We start from the raw sequence: 17,214 nt of genomic DNA, 5'->3' as shown, positions 1-17,214 counted from the left end.
CGTTAAGGGCCCCTGGCCGGTAAATGATGTCGTACTCGAAAGTGGAGAGCTCGATCCGCCACCTAAGAATCTTATCATTTTTAATCTTCCCCCTCTGTTTATTGTTGAACATAAACGCTACCGACCGCTGGTCGGTAAGTAGGGTGAAGCGTTTGCCGGCTAGGTAGTGGCGCCAGTGGCGCACTGCCTCCACGATGGCTTGGGCCTCCTTTTCCACGGAGGAGTGTCTGATCTCGGGCCCTTGGAGGGTCCTCGAGAAGAAAGCTACGGGCCGCCCTGCCTGGTTGAGGGTGGCCGCCAAGGCAAAGTCGGACGCATCACTTTCCACTTGAAATGGAGTGTTCTCGTCCACTGCCTGTAGCGTGGCCCGCTCAATATCCTGCTTAATGCTTTTGAAGGCGGCGTGGGCCTCAGCAGAGAGCGGGAAAGAGGATGCTTTCAAGAGGGGGCGGGCTTTGTCGGAGTAGTTGGGGACCCATTGGGAATAGTAAGAAAATAACCCCAGGCACCTTTTCAGGGCTTTGGGAGTGTTGGGCAGGGGCAGCTCCCGTAGGGGGCGCAATCGGTCGGGGTCTGGTCCGATTTCCCCATTCTCCACCACGCTGCCCAGTATGCAGAGGCGCGTGGTGTTGAAAACGCACTTGTCCTCGTTATAGGCGAGGTTGAGTTTTTGTGCGGTTTTCAGGAACCTCTCGAGGTTCGAGTCGTGATCCTGCTGGTTGTGACCGCAGATGGTGACGTTGTCGAGGTAGGGGAAGGTTGCCTGCAAGTGGTGGTCATCGACCATGCGATCCATCTCCCTCTGAAAGACCGAGACCCCGTTCATCACCCCAAAGGGGACTCTGAGGAATTGGTAGAGGCGTCCGTTCGCCTCGAAGGCGGTGTACGGGCGGTCCTCTGGTCTGATAGGGAGCTGGTGGTACGCTGACTTGAGGTCGATGGTGGAGAACACCCGGTATTGGCCGATTTGGTTCACCATTTCTGATATGCGGGGTAGCGGGTAGGCGTCTAGTAGGGTGTACCTGTTGATCGTTTGACTATAGTCGATCACCATCCGTTTCTTCTCGCTACCCCTTACCACTACCACTTGGGCGCGCCACGGGCTGTTGCTGTGTTCAATAATGCGCTCTTTCAGGAGCCTGTCTACCTCGGTCGCGATAAACCGCCTGTCCTCCCAGCTGTACCTCCTGCTTTTGGTCGCTATTGGCCGGCAGTTAGGGGTAAGGTTCGCGAATAGCGAAGGCGGCTTTACCTTCAGGGTAGCCAGACCGCACACTGTGAGGGGCGGCTGGGACCCACCGTACTTGAGCGTGATGCTTTGGTGGTTGCACTGGAAATCCAAACCCAAGATCACGCTCGCACATAGATTCTTCATGATTAATACTTTAAAATTATCATACACAGTTCCGTTAACGCACAATTGTACCGTGCAGTAACCCAGAATGGTCGATGTCTGGGTTTTATCGGCCATAGAGATGGTACCCTGAGCAGGGACCACCTTTAGGGAGAGTTGTTGTGCCAGTTCAGGGTGGATAAAACTCTCCGTGCTTCCACTGTCAATTAAGCATTTAACCCGGCACCCGTTTACCTCGATGTCCACCATTGATTTGGATAGCGGATGCGGCCTGGTCTGGTCCACTGTGACCGATGCCACTGTAGGGCCCTGATCGAGACAAGATGGCGTCCACGCTGTCTGCTCATAAGATGGCGGACCCCACGAGGTCGGGCAAGATGGCGTCCAAGATGGCCGCTCCCACGGCGCACACGCGGCGGTTGCGGGTTTTCCGGCGGTTGGTTTTCCGGCGGGGTTCCCTCTGCACACCTTCCCGAAGTGCCCCTTCTTACCGCACTTAAAGCAGGTGGTGCCTTTCGCCGGGCACAGGTTTCTGGTGTGCTTTGGCTGCCCGCAGAAGTAGCAGTTGGGTCCTTGACGCGTCGCGGCTGTCGTAGGGCTTCTGGGGGGAGAGCTGGGCCCCGCCGGTGTCGGGCTGCCGGGTGGGGAAGATGCCTTCCAAGATGGCAGCGCCCTCGGCGCACACGTGGCGGCGTGAGTGGCGCGGGCTGAAGAGTAGGCGTCCGAGTTTCTCTGGGCCATCTCCAGGGACCGCGCGGTGTCCGCAGCCTGTTTCAGGTCCAACTCCGTTTTTTCCAGCAGTCTTTGCCGGATGTGAGTGGAGCTGAGGACTGTGATAAAGGCATCGCGAACAAGCTCGTCGGTGTACACTGCGGCTTTTACATCTCGGCACTTACAGTCCTTGCCAGGCTTTTTCAGGATGCTTAGGAACTCCTCCACCGATTCCCCAGGTCGCTGTGCGCGAGTAGCGAGTAGATGCCTAGCATATACCTCATTCGTAGGCTGCTGGTAATGCGCCTTTAAGATGTTGCAGGCGGCCAGGTACGTATCGGCGTCTTGGATGAGGGGGTAAACCCGGTGGCTTACCCAATTCCGTAGCATTCCGAGTCTCATCTTCGCAGTGTCCGTAGCGTCTTTGACGGCTGCGGAATTGTCCAGGAAGAATTCCATACAGTCAAACCAGTGTCCGAAGCGTGCTGATGCGTCCGGAGCATGTTGATCCAAATCCAAACGTTCGGGTTTCAGGAGTTGATCCATAGTGTTGAGAATTTAAGTTAATAAAATTGATGCGCCTCAATTATTCCGAGACTCGAAGTTAGCAGAACAAAAGTAAGGCTTTTATTAACTTAGAACATAACACGTAAACTAGAGAGATGTCTTCCTTCAGGAGGCTGATGCCCGACTGACTTAGATTACAAAGGAGCCAGGTATGGGCGGAGCCCTGCACACAACCAATTCCAGCACATTCCAATACATAATACATGAGGACTGGGGGAAGGGAAAAGACACAGAAAGCAGGCAGTTACAAGACACAGAAAACAGGCAGTGATGAATGGAATATATTTCATCACACTCCTCTAGTCTGTGGAGGATATAGAATGAAGCAGAAACACTCAGGCATAGACATAAAGAACTGATCTGCCTTACACTGTGAGCACAGGACTAGAGAAGACACATTTAAAATCATGCAAAACTATAGGGTTTGCCTTACTTTTCCTTACAGAGTAGCACATATTTTGAGCAGAGGAAATGCAGTTGAAGTTCAGGTGATTAATTCCTTTAAAAATGGAGGTGATCAAGTTAAAATAAAAAAGAAAGAACTTGCATTTACAGTATATAGCGCCTTTCATGACTTCAGGACATCCTAAAGCAAGTTACAGCCAATGAAGTACTTTTGAAGTGTACTCAATGTTGTAATGTACGCAAACGTAGCAACCAATTTGCACACGGCAAGGTCCCACGAGAAAAGAGAGATAACAACCAGATAATCTGTTTTAGTGATGTTGGTTGAGTGATAAATATTGGCCAGGACCCTGGATGAACTCCACTGCTTTTCTTCGAACAGTGCCATTGGATGTTTTACGCCCACCCGAGAGAACAGGTGGGGCTTCAGTTTGATGTCTCATTCAAAAGTAGACACCTCGAACAGTGCAGCACTTGCTCAGTACCGCACTGAAGTGTCAGCCTAGATTATGTACTCAAGTCTCTGGAGTGGGACTTGGACCCACAACCATCTGACTCAAGGGCTAGAATTTTTACCTGCCAAAGTGCTGGCAGTGGAGGAGCCCTGGATCACCTGGGGAACCTGGAAGTTTCAGCGACGCGTTTTGCAGTGGCTTTTTAATGAAGCCACTGCATTTGCATCTGACTTCCAGGTTTCCCGACCAATTAACGGGAACGGGCGTGATGACGTCACGCACAGGTTCAATTCAGCGCAGGTATTTAAAGGAGCACTGCAAAGATGACAGTTGAAGGTGAGTGGAGGTTAAGGAGACATTTCTGGGAGAGACATTGCTGGGAGAGACCTGGCCTTGTTGGGAGACAAAACAAAACAGTCCCAATGTACAAAAGCTGCCCCTCAATTCAGTGATGCCTCCCTGGACCTCCTGTTGCAAGGAGTTAGGGCCTGCAGGGAGGTCCTATTCCCTGCTGACGGGAGGGAGAGGCCAGCCTCAGAGACCAAGAAGGCATGGCTGGAGATTGCGTCAGAAGTGAGCAGCAGGAGTGTGGTGGTGAGGTCCTGGATTCAATGCAGGAAGAGATTTAATGACCTCATGAGATCAGGAAAGGTGAGCACGGTGCCACATTCAACTACATCCTGATGTGCGTGACACCCTAACCCCCTCACTCTGCCTTCCCAAGCCTACTCCTGCACATTACTCCTCACACCAACCTTCCTTACAGGTGCACCCATCCCTCTCTGTCTATGCACTTCCTCGTGTGGGCGACTACAGTCTCCCGCGTAAAGAAATAGGCAACACAGCGAGCTACAAGAAATAGGTCTTTACTCCAACTCTCACAATACAGTACTGAATTCGTACAGCCCGCGAACCTGTGATGACTCACGGATTGGTCACCTGCTGGAACCTGATTGGTTTTCCTTCCCTCAGCAGCAGGCAAGTCTGAACATGCCTTATTCCTCTCAGCTTGCAACTGTCTTGCGGGGGGAGGGGAATACAGCAGTTAAAAGGGGATTATACAGGTTTATCCACATATACACACAGTGTTTCCCCAATGTGGCAATGCCACACTCGCATACGCACCTGACCATCCACCCCACCACTGACACTCATCCTCATCTTAATGCAATGTCACGCCTCTCCCTCATAGTCACCCTCTACAGATGTTGCCCATCCATCCGATCCACTCATTCCAGGACTCTCACTCAAAGGTCTCTTGTTTCCCTCCTTGCAGGACAAGAGAGCACAGAACACCCGGGAGAGGTAGAGAACCAGAGGTGGCCCTCCAGTCATAGCCACGTGGACTGCTGCAGAGGGGTCGTCTCTGGAGATAACTGGAGTATCGGTATTGATGGCGGTGGGAGATGGAGAGAGGGGTACCTCCCAGCTATCTGGTGACAGAATTTAATATCACACAGCCACATGGCATACAACAGTCACTCATGGTGACTTGATGTCAGCAGCCAGTGAAATATGATCATGTGCATAATGTTAACTTAAAACATTCTTACCATGGCATTTCTAATTCATGTCTTTACTCTCCCACAGGTCCATCAAGTGTCCAACATCCAGTGGAGCCAGAGGAGGAAGAAGACTTCTCAGAGGAGGTCGCTTACTCTGAGTGTGCGCCGTCACAGGATGCATGCACACCAAGCACCAGCGTAGATACACACACGTCAGTGGGACCATTAAGTCAGTTTTGTCACCTGGTGTCTCACAGGTCACATGAGAGCAAGAGCAGATGGTGCAGACTAGGACAGCAGTGGAGAGTCCTCGCTGGAGGGCGCAGGATGCTCCAAGCTCTGCTCAGCTGTATGAAGATGCTGAACCTCGGGGGCCGACGACAATGATGATGATTCTGGTGCAGCAGCAAAAAATGCGTGAGGCTCTGGCAGGTTTTCCAGCAGCGATATGCATGCTTTCAGAGAGAATGTAGGAGCCCATCTCAAGCATGACTGGCATGATGTCACAGGCCATGGTTATGATGTATTCATCCATGGAAAGGGTGGCCACCTGCACGGAGCATCAAACGCGACAGTCAAACGAGTGCATGAAGGCCCTCACCAATAGCTTGTGTACTCTGAATGCCATCTTAACAAGGATGAATAAAAACCTCGACTTGGCCATTCATCGCTCCACTGATGTGCAGAAAAGTGCTCTCCGGCTCATTGCTAGCAGGGACGTGTGGGTGAGCCTTGAGAAGGAAGACAGTGAAAGGGGACATAGAAGTGGGGGCTCTGCTCAAAGCGCTTCCACTTCTCATCCGTTGCCACCCCCCCCCACACTAGTCAGTGCCCCACAGTCTGCCTCCTGTCCCAATGGCAGAGTCTGCCCCTGCACAGGTGCAGGAGGAGCAGTCTTTGGCGGGGTCCTCATGGGCTCCAAAACACAGAGGACATCAGCCAAGAGCACCTCAGCCATCAGAGCGGGGAAGTGAGCAGTCTGCCTCTACCTCTGCTGAAGCCACAGGGGTTGCACAAAGTAGAAGTGGTTGGAAGAGGAAGATGAAAGAATTCTAGTTGCACAAGGGTATGCACAAGGTGTGTTAGACAATGTTGCACCGTTGAGGTTATGTTGAAATTTGGAGGCACATAAAATTATTTCTTTGTACCACTTTCCCACCTTGCCCATTTTTGCCTTGCTGCCTGGCAAGTGGCTTTGCCACTTATAATGAATGGTAAGACATGACTTAACTGTGAACAATGGGTGTCTGAAAGGAATGGTTTGGCCATTGTAGGACTGCTTTGTAGTTGTGGGGGGAAAGTGGGTTCAGCATCTGGGTGTCAGATGGTTCACTGGTGCAACCTAACTAAATCGTGCCATTATGAGGCCATCCCGGGCAACCCAGGCAAAATTGTGCACCGCTGCTGGTGCCATGTCCACATCAAGTTCCTCTTCCTCCTCCGAAGAGGCTCTGCGCTCTGTGCCTTGCTCCTCCTGCAGCTTCAATCCTCACTGCTGCGCTTTGTTGTGCAGAGCGCAGCATACCACAATCATTCTGGAGACCCTGACTGGTGCGTATTGAAGGGCTCCTCCAGATCTGTCCAGGCATCTGAAGCGCATCTTCAGCATCCCGATTGCTTGCTCTATTATACATCTCGTTGGCATTTGGCTTTGATTGTAGCGCTCTTCGGCCTCATTGCTTGGTCTCCTCAAGGGTGTCATCAGCCACATCTTCAATACCCCTTGTTTCCAAGCAGCCAGCCGGTAAGTCCGGTCGGAAGTGGGAAGAGCTGAGGAAGGGTGGACTGGCGCAGGATGAATGAATAATGACAGCTCCCTGGGAATCTGTACACACATGCATGATGCCGTGGGCGGCACGGTGGCATAGTGGTTAGCACTGTTGCCTCACAGCGCCAGGGACCCGGGTTCAAATCCGGCTTCGGGTGACTGTCTGTGTGGAGTTTGCACATTCTCCCCGTGTTTGCGTGGGTTTCCTCCGGGTGCTCCGGTTTCCTCCCACAGTCCAAAGATGTGCAGGTTAGGTTGATTGGCCATGATAAAAATTGGCCCTTAGTGTTAGGGGGGATTAAATACGTGGGATTACAGGGTTACGGGGATAGGGCTTGGGTGGAATGGCTGTCGGTGTAGAGACCGGGTGCTAGGGTTTGGATGATCAGCCATGCTCTCGTTGAATAGCGGAGCAGGCTCGAATGGCCGAATGGCCTACTCCTGCTCCTATCTTCTATGTTTCTATGTTTTTGTGCTTGCAGGTGAGCTGCACATTCATGGAGTGGAAGCCCTTACAGTTCACGACACCTCTGGATGATCTGAGGGTGTCTTGATGGCCACATGCGTGCAGTCGATGATGCCCTGCACCTGTGGGAAGCCACCCAGAGTCGCAAACCCGAGCACTTGCTCATTCTGACTGGCTTCATCAGTGGCAAAGTGTACATAACTGCCTGCCCTGGCAAACATGGCATCGGTCACCTGGGTGATGCATTTGTGGGCGGCCGACTGCAACATCCTGCAAATATCTTCTGCAGATCCCTGGAAGGAGCCTGAGGCGAAAAGGTTGAGGGCGGTGGTCACTTTGACAGCCACTGGTATCACGTGTCCACCAGGTCCACCTGGCAGTCAGTCGTCTTCCAGCAAGCTACAAATGTCTGCTACAACCTGACACGATAGCCTTGAGCCTCCTGAGGCACTGGTGTTCAGTCATGTCCAGGAAGCTGACCCTCTGCCTGTATACCCTGTGTTTGGGGGTATCGCCTCCTGTGAGCTGTGCCCCTGTGCTCATCCCCCCCCTCCTGTGGAGTGGCAGGTTAGTGAGGGGAAGGCTGCTGCTGCTCTTGCTGGTGCTGCTGGTGCTCATCTTGGTCCTCATCTGAGGTGAAACAGCATTAGCGGCACCCATGCTGTTCTGATATATGACAAATGTAAAGTGGAGATCAGATGCACAATCCTCCAATGTAGTGAGAGTGACCTCCAGAATTGTAGAAATCACCTGCAAAGCACTGAAAGCAAACTCTCAGAACAGGTGGTGTGAGCAAAAGCCTTTCCCGTAGGCAAGGAAGCAGGTGTGAGGTCTCAGTACTTATTGGATTTTTTGACTGCCATTTGTTCAGCCCCCTCTATTGGCGCTGTGCTCTCGCCTTGCTTTCACTGGTGAAGTGCAGGATTCCCAGGAATCCTGTGCGCACACAGTAAAACTTGAAACCCCAGGTAAAAAAATCTCCTAATAGCCTCTTAACTAGCTCTAAATTGCTTTAAATTGCTAACCCACCTCTCCCGAGGGGGTTTCTCGCTCACAGCCAAACGCACTCGAGTTAAATGCGGAAGACGATGGGTTGAAGCCAGCTTCCCGATGTGCTGTCAATTTCAGCGCATTTAACCACCCACCCGCTCCCAAACCCACTCACGCTTTCCTGTTAAAATTCCAGCCAAGAGGTGAGAATGCTACCACTGAGAAATGGCTGACACGGATTGAAGTTACTGATTGGAAATGGGATTAATGTAGGCACTGAAAAAATAATATTTTTGTCTAGTTTTGGTTTGGTAACTGTCCTTTTAAAAACAGTCACAATACATAAGTGGTTAAGAGCCAACTGCAGCCAGAATCTTATAAGAAGCTTATCTCAATATTAATGTTAGAAGTTTCATTCAGTTGAGTGAAAAGCTTGAGAAAGAAGCTTAGCTACATAAACAATGAGATTTTGTGATTTGTTCAGATTTGTGTACGACACCCAATTATTTTCCAATGTGGTTAACAGTTTGAAGGTATTTAAAGTTCTGTAGCTGTTTGAAGTTCTCAAGAGAATAGTTTAAGCCACTATTAGCTCTCACAGTGATAAGAATACAAGAAACACATCATCCTTTAATTTTCTTCTATTCCCAATGCATAGCCTTCTTAATTATTTAAATTGTAGCACTGAAAATCATAAAATCATAGAGTCATAGAATAGTCCAACACAGAAGGAGACCATTCGGCCCATCGGGTCTGTGCCGGCTCTTTCGAGGAGCAATCCAGTTAGTCCCACACCCCCGCTCTTTCCCCATATCCCTGCAATTTTTCTCGTTCAAGTATTTATCCAATTCCCTTTTGAAGGCTACTGCTGAATCTGTATCCACCACCCTATCAGGAAGTGCATTCCAAATCCTAACCCTCTCGTTGTGTAAATAGGTTTTCCTCATGTCGCATCTGGTTCTTTTGCCAATCACCTTAAATCTGTGCCCTCTCATTATCGACCTTTCAGCCATTGGAAACATCACCTCTTAGCCTTCTCTGCTCCAAGGAGAACAACCCCAGATTCTCTAGTCTATCCACGTAACTGTACTCCCTCATCCCTGGAACCGTTCTCGTAAATGCAGTAAAAGTCCAGCAATGCAAAGTACTCCCTTCTTACAAAGATAAGCTGAATGCACAGCTCATCCCCATGAAGAAAATAAAGAAATCACTCCATCAGGTAAATCTTCTTCATTTGCATAGAAATCAGAGCTTTAATGAAGTTCACACACAAATTTGTGTGAGAGCACTTTAGATTAGCCTAAGGGGTTGGACAAAAATCTGGATCCCAGCCCAAGTTCCCAATCCTTGCATGCCCATTTTGCAGCAGCGGTACAGATTCCACTAGCCAGGAAACTATTTTCCGAAGCACATTTTTCACTTACTACTGGAGCATTGAGTCTCGAACAGGGATCATTACTTCACACCTAATTCACAATCAGAGGCCACTTGCCCCTACAGATTTCATAAAAAGAGGCAGGTTGTGAAAATCCATTTATGATTCAGTATTCAAATCTAAAACACATGCTCAACACCATTAACAAGTTAAAGTACATGTAGAAGGGCATTAGCTGGTCTCTATATTAAAAAAAATAACTAGATTAACACACGTAGTCAACACCATTAAAATTTGATGCTTCATACTTATGTATAAGTTACTTTGTAAGAAGAAGTGGGGATTAAATGAGCTTCAAGGTCATAAGAGTAAGTACAGACACAGATGATTAAATATTCCACAGAATAGGATTCCAGTCCTGTTGAGAAGAAGGAAATACCATCTGATAAATTCAACCAGTCAAAGTTGAATAATGTACATTGCGCTGTTAGATTAATAGTCTATAGTTTCCACTGAATTATTTTTAGGATGTAGGCATTTGGTACGGCACGATGTTGGAAGTTTTACTTGTCAGCTGTGGCTCAGTGGGTAGCACCTTTGCCTCTGAGTCACAATCTAGGCTGACACTCCAGTGCAGTGCTGAGGTAGCGCTGCACTGTCGGAGGTGCCATCTTTCGGATGAGACGTTAAACCGAGGCCCTGTCTGTCTTCTCAGATGGACGTAAAAGATCCCATGGAACTATTTCGAAGAAGAGCAGGGGAGTTATCCCCGGTGTCCTGGCCAATATTTATCCCTCAATCAACATAACAAAAACAGATTATCTGGTCATTATCACATTGCTGTTCGCGGGAGCTTGCTGTTCGTGAATTGGCTGCCGCGTTTCCCACATTACAACAGTGACTACACTCCAAAAGTACTTCATTGGCTGTAAAGCACTTTGAGACGTCTGGTGGTCGTGAAAGGCGCTATATAAATGCAAGTCTTCTTTCTTGTGGATATTCACTCAGACAGGACATTTAATAAATTGGAAGGAGTCCAACAGGACATTTATTACACATGGTCTGTAGAAGGGAGTTGGCTTAGTAAAGCCTTTTCTCATTGTATACCTAGTTTTAATCAAGTGTCATCAATTGAAAACAGAGATCTTGCAGCAACTTAAATTACTGTCCTTTTAATCCTTGGCACTTGATATTTTTCCTATCTGTTTTGGCTGGAATAAATATTACATGGAGACATGCAAATAATATTGCAAAGGAATAAGTAAAAAAAAACAAAATATCTAGTTTTAAAACAATTCAGTTTTTTGAGAGACTGGGGAAGTTATTTTTTAAATTATGGGTATTTTCTTGGTAAAAGGCACATTAAAAAAAATCAAATAAAGAAGTGAATCAAAGCATGCACTAAAGAAGCGTTAAAACAATTTCATTTTAAACAGAACCCAATATCTGACATTTAATGAGGTTTGGGTACAATAGGGAACAATTCCTCACTGTTCATTATGTACAGGACAATTCTAAACACATGTACAAGGAATAAAAACAGAAAATGCTGGAAATACTCAGCAGGTCAGGCAGCATTTGTGGAGAGAGAAACAGAGAAAGGTCATCGACCTGAAACGTTAGCTCTGTTTCTCTGTCCACCGATGCTGCCTGATCTGCTGAGTATTTCCAGCATTTTCTGTTTTTATTTCAGATTTCCAGCATCTGCAGTATTTTGCTTTTATATACACGTACAAGGAATACATTTACAATTTTGACATAGAGCCAACAGAGGAAATCTTCTCCCAGTGTGAAGTACTTTTAAATTATTTAAGTGACGTCACTTCTCACAGCCTTGTGAACAGTTTTGATTACTTTCAGATCAAATCTAAAAGGAAAAGATGCAAGTGAAGACCAAAAGAAATAAAAACATGCTGGAAATGCACAGTAGACCCATCAGAATGAGTAAAGAGAAAGGACAGATTTAACTGGAAATTGAAAGATAGGTGAACCCTGTAACAAGACTGAACAAAACAGGATTACAACTCTGTCATCATCATCAAACTTGCCGAGAAGGGGGGTCTCTATTGGATGATGGAAGGTGTCTCTATCCAGATTAAATCAAATACCAGCTATCTGACTCCTCCCTTGTCTCCCTCTATTAGCTGCTTAACAATGTTGACACACCTTTGTCCTTTAATGCCTTTTCATTGCGTCGACAAGCTTCAATAGCTTTTCAGCTTTTTGAACAACTTAATGCCTGGACATTAAAATCATTAACATTTCTTTGTGACAGGAAACAGCATTTCCTGATTCTCGACTTCCCCTGTTCTCTTCCCTCAGCCCTTCGTCTTGCTCAGGCTTATTACAGTAATGGGCTTACTTCCAGTTTTCATTGCTGTACACCTGAAATCTCTCTTTTCTCTTCAGATGCTGATGGACTTGCTGTGTATTTGCAGCATTTTATGTTCAATTCCGACTTAGTGTTCCGGATTTTGCGGTGGGTAATGATGGCGAACTGTCAGCGTTCGCTGTCATTACCCCTCTGAAACTGACCGTAAATTCAGGATATAGCGCATGCGCATCTAAACACCAAAATCTTGAAGTTGCGGTTAGTCATTCACTGCACCGAGACAGGCTGCGCTGTGGACACTGCCATCCCCCCCGCCGCCCCGCCTCCATAGCCGATAATCCGTGAAATCAGTGGAACTGACGAAAACGTGAGCTTTTCTGCGCTAATATCACTGTTAAATACCCCATTAAATGTTAAGCCTTGTTGGGATAGGTGTAACTGGGGTTTTAACAATATTATGGCCTAGAAATTGAGTTTTGGCGCAGCCAGGGCTTTAGCGCCGGAAGTTAGTGCCGGAGCTAAGTCGCGCTGGTCGGGCCCAAAATTCACCAATTCTGCGCCCAAACGGCTGCCGGCGCTGCTGAGAGCTGTTTGCGCCTGAAAACTGGCGCTACGCGCTGAATATCGGCGCTATTCCGGCGCTGCGGCGCCCGCTGCGGTGCGGCAGGTTCGGGAAGTGCAGGCCTCCTCCTTCCCTTAAGGAGGAGCTGCCTGCACCCGGCCGCGGCCCGCGAAAATCTTTTTAAAAATGAGCCCGGCACCTCGGACAAGTGCCGGGCTTGCTTCTGTTCTAGTGGGGGGGGGGGGAAGTCCGGGGAGGGAGCTGCGGCCAGGTGGCCGGCGGGAAAGCGGCCGGCCGCCGCGGTGCCTTTAATGCGCCGGCGCAAAGTCATGTAAGACTCTGTTGCCAGAGTCTTAGTTGCGGCTGCCACGGGCGACGCGGCCGCAACTGAATTTCGGCGCTGGGGCCCGTCGGCATGGCAACCGGGACGCTGCGCACACCGATGACGTCATCGGTGCCGGCGCAGCGCTACCGGTCTACCGCGGCGGAAGGGCCCCAGGCAATTTTGGCGCCGGCGCCAATTGCAGCGCTAGGCCCTCTAGCGCCGCAAAATCGGCGCTAAGGGCACTGAATTTCTAGGCCATTGACTGCTAAACAACAGTTCTGGCCGTGAAAAACTAAGTTTTATAATTGTGGAATGTCAAATTTCTCCATTATGATAAAATTACAATTTTTTTTTTAAAGTTTGTTCATGATATTTCAGCTTCTACCTTAACCCCATATGTATGTCCCAATCTTTATTTCGCAGACGATCACTGCTTTTCATTTGTATGATAGCAAAATACTGCAGATGCTGGAAATAAAACGTTGACTCTATTTCTCTCTCCACGGATGTTGCCTGGCCTGCTGAGTTTTTCCAGCATTTTCTGTTGTTATTACTGCTTTTCATTTCCTGGTTTGTTCTCTGAGAATTCTTCAATGTGATTGGCTGCTTAGATAGCTTGATGACGTTACTCTGCACTACGCTAGGAATCCCCTTTTCACAGCACTACAATCAATTGCATGTCGAGAAACCCCAGGTTTTCGCCACAGAGATCGCAAGATCTCTGCGCAGTTTTCTTTGAAACCAGCGGTGATCGCTGTTGCATTGCCACTGACCGCAAATTACGGGCCAATGTCTTATTAGTGGAACCACTGTGAAAGTCGATGAAAATCTGTCAAAGTCTTTTTTTTCAAAAAACAAAACACAAAAAAGTGACAGGATTAGTTACTGTTCAAGGATAAATGGATAGACAGCAGCACAATACAACTTCCTTTCAGTGAAATAACAGCAGAAAATGCTGGAAAAACTCAGCAGGCCAGGCAACAACCGTGGAGAGAGAAACAGAGTCAACGTTTCAGGTCAAAGACCCTTCCTTTCAGTGAATGTGGGGGGAAAATAATTGACAAAAATACCAAAATTCTATATATTTAATAATGCGTTTAAGAATATGGAACTGCAGTCAAATGTTAGAGAGTGGACGAGTCTAGTAAACTAAAGATTATCACAAGAACATAAGAAGTAGGAGCAGGAGTAGGCCATACGGCCCCTCGGGCCTGCTCCGCCATTCAATAGGATCATGGCTGATCCGAACCTAGACTCACGTCCACTTCTCTGCCCTCTCCCCGTAACCCCTAATTCCCTTATCTGCTAGGAAACTGTCTATCTCCGTTTTAAATCTATTTAATGTTGCAGCTTCCACAGCTCTCTGGGGTAGCAAATTCCATAGATTTACTACCCTCTGAGTGAAGAAGTTTCTCCTCATCTCAGTTTTCAAAGGGCAGCCCCTTATTCTAAGATTATGCCCCCTAGTTCTAGTCTCACCCATCAGTGGAAACATCCTCACCGCATCCACCCGATCAAGCCCCCTCACAATCTTATATGTTTCGATAAGATCGCCTCTCATTCTTCTGAACTCCAATGAGTAGAGGCCCAACCTATTCAACCTTTCCTCATACGTCAACCCCCTCATCTCTGGAATCAACCGAGTGAACCTTCTCTGAACCGCCTCGAGAGCAAGTATATCTTTTCTTAAATATGGAAACCAAAACTGCATGCATGGGGGGTAATTTTAACCCCTAAGCACCGGTGAGAAGTTAAAATTTGAAAAATCAGGCTGCCGGGCAGAAAACCTGGTGAAAACATTTAAAATACGTCCTGTAGTTAATCTCTGCAGGACGTCCAGGACACCCAGACCAAAATTGGAGTACCACACTGACTGAGCACTAGAACATTAATACTTAGCACCACGTTGTCTAAGGATACATGTTCTTCCCAATGCTAAGGAGGAGAAATTCAGTATTGCCCTGTTTGGGGTCAGTAACTTCTGAAAGCTGGGAAACTTACTGCCAGGCACTAATAAACATAGAAAACATAGAAACATAGAAGATAGGAGCAGGAGTAGGCCATTCGGCCCTTTGAGCCTGCTCCGCCATTCAATGAGATCATGGCTGATCATCCAAACTCCGTACCCTGTCCCTGCCTTCTCCCCATATCCCTTAATCCCTTTAGCCTTAAGAAATACATCTAACTCCTTCTTGAATATATTTAATGAATTGGCCTCAACTGCCTTCTGTGGTAGAGAATTCCACAGGTTCACCACTCTCTGGGTGAAGAAATTCCTCCTCATCTCGGTCCTAAATGGCTTACCCCTTATCCTTAGACTGTGACCCCTGGTTCTGGACTCCCCGGCCATCGGGAACATCCTTCCTGCATCTAGTCTGTCCAGTCCTGTTAGAATTTTATAAGTTTCAATGAGATCCCCTCTAATGATTCCCAGCTTTCACAAAATTGGGTTTAGCACTCCAGGAAGGAAGTGCAGCGCTAAACCAAGTGCTCCACTTCCTTCCTGGAGTGCTAAAGGACACAGGCGGGGTGGTAGTGGTGCAGCACTGCACACTGGGCCATGCAGCGCTGCCGCGATCCGAGGCTCCTTCCCTCCCTCAAAGGGAAGGGCCATCGCTGCAGGCTCTGCATTGGGACCAGTTAGCTGGTCGCTGACGGTGGCTGCGATCCGGCTCGATCAGCCCCATGCACTCCAGCAGAGCGCCGGGGCTGATCGAGCGCGGCTCAGGAGAAGTAAAGAAAAATTGACCAAAAACCATTTCAGAAATTGAGGTACTTACCTCGGCAACCCCCCCTTTAACTTTCGACCCCGTTCATCTTGACGTGCCCGGGTGGTAAGTCGTTAGCACCCCATTATCACCCCCCCCATTGAAGACAGGGCGGCATGTAAAAACGAGCTGCTGATTCGCTATCGCCCATTTTGCACTACTGCCAAAGTCGGATTTCACCCCCATTAGGCTAAAAGTATCAGGCACAAATTTACTATTTTGGGCCAAATTGAAATGAAAATAAAACACGAAAATATGGTGAACCAAATCTTAATTTTTACACAGTTACATATATTAACACATGATTTGCACATGTATTTATAAAATTAACATAATATTTTACAGAGATTTATTTGCGATGCTATAAAATGTCACACAAGTCTAGGCTGAGCTTTTAAATATCACAACTCACCTGCATTATTAGTCTTAGCATCCAATTATACTATAATTTTTATGTGAATGCAATGAGTCGCATCAACAATAAAAAAAATAGGTAGCATATGTGGCTTTTGCGGCATTGTGTTTGGACAAGTGGTGTGAGCATTTTAAAAGTTCTGTAATGTCACACTGCTTTGGCTTTACATTGGCTGTAGTATAATTGCTAGAGGTGCAAAGAGAACTTTAAAAACACTTTTTTAGTGTTGGCAAAGAGCTAAATGTCCCCATGGTCCTCAGCTAACATTAAAATGTAAGCAGTATATGTACATGAATCCCTGAAACTCTATATATGTGCAGACCTCTGCTTGCCTGACAAGAGAATAATGCAAAGTGGTCATTATTACTCCACACTGGAGGCTGTGCATTGTTTCAGCAGGTTTCTGTCTCAAACCAATATCTGCAGTTTAGCAAAATCATGAGAGAAAAGAAAGAGGCAATAGACTGATTATCATCCTCTGTATCAAAGCACTGAATATCACTTTCACTAAATAACTGAATGACCTATAAATCACTCATGACTTTGGTGTTTGACTTACAATATCATCCACACGTATATATGTTTAATAAAAATGGCGTGTTGCAGTTTAAACGCGAATAATCCTCTTTTTATGAAATTTAAGATTCAGAGCAATGGAATTGATAAAATTTGCTTCAAAATTACTTTAGACGAGAATATTTCTAAGCACATAAAGAATTCTCAGGGGTGAAGAAAATGTCATTATACCAATCAGCAGTTGGGCTAAAATGATTGAGTTCCTTTAAGTGGTTAAAAGACCTGCAAAAAAAAAGGCTTTTTTTCTTGTGGTGGCAGGGAGCTGAAGTGAAAACATTATTTAAATTCTGATTGCACACACAAACTGAACTAGCTGCATCCTTGCAACCTAAGCACAGCCCCAAGGGAAGATACTCTACTGACAAATTAATACCTTAGAGAAAAGATCAGAATGGTGGCAATGAACTCATTTGTTCCTCCCAATAATAAAGAATGACTTTTTTTTTCTTTACCACGTCGGTTATTGTTGCCATGGCGACTTGGACTTACCTCATTGCTTCACGAAGTGCTCCTCGCTCACTGAGAGTGGTGTGTTTGATGTCATCAAAATTATTCTCCAGCTTCTCATGGCCCTGGAATAAGCCAAAGGGTAAAGACATTTTTCAAACAAGTGTTTACTTTTATGCTCACATATTAAAAC

At 47.2% G+C, this 17,214-nt stretch overlaps 1 protein-coding gene across 1 annotated transcript in view; it reads right to left on the bottom strand.

Moving 5' to 3' along the window:
* LOC147122292 (dihydropyrimidine dehydrogenase [NADP(+)]-like) overlaps positions 1-17,214 on the bottom strand; it is a 1,139,740-nt gene that overhangs the window by 777,753 nt on the left and 344,773 nt on the right. Inside the window, exon 3 of the mRNA XM_085983269.1 lies at positions 17,064-17,146. Within this exon, the coding sequence (XP_085839395.1) occupies positions 17,064-17,146 (83 nt within the window). The remainder of the gene's footprint in view (positions 1-17,063; positions 17,147-17,214) is intronic.

Source organism: Somniosus microcephalus, chromosome 3 (assembly GCF_052327205.1).
Source record: "Somniosus microcephalus isolate GS21.2 chromosome 3, FLI_Smic_1.0, whole genome shotgun sequence".
NCBI lineage: Eukaryota > Metazoa > Chordata > Chondrichthyes > Squaliformes > Somniosidae > Somniosus > Somniosus microcephalus.
This window is presented reverse-complemented; position numbering and strand designations above follow the sequence as displayed.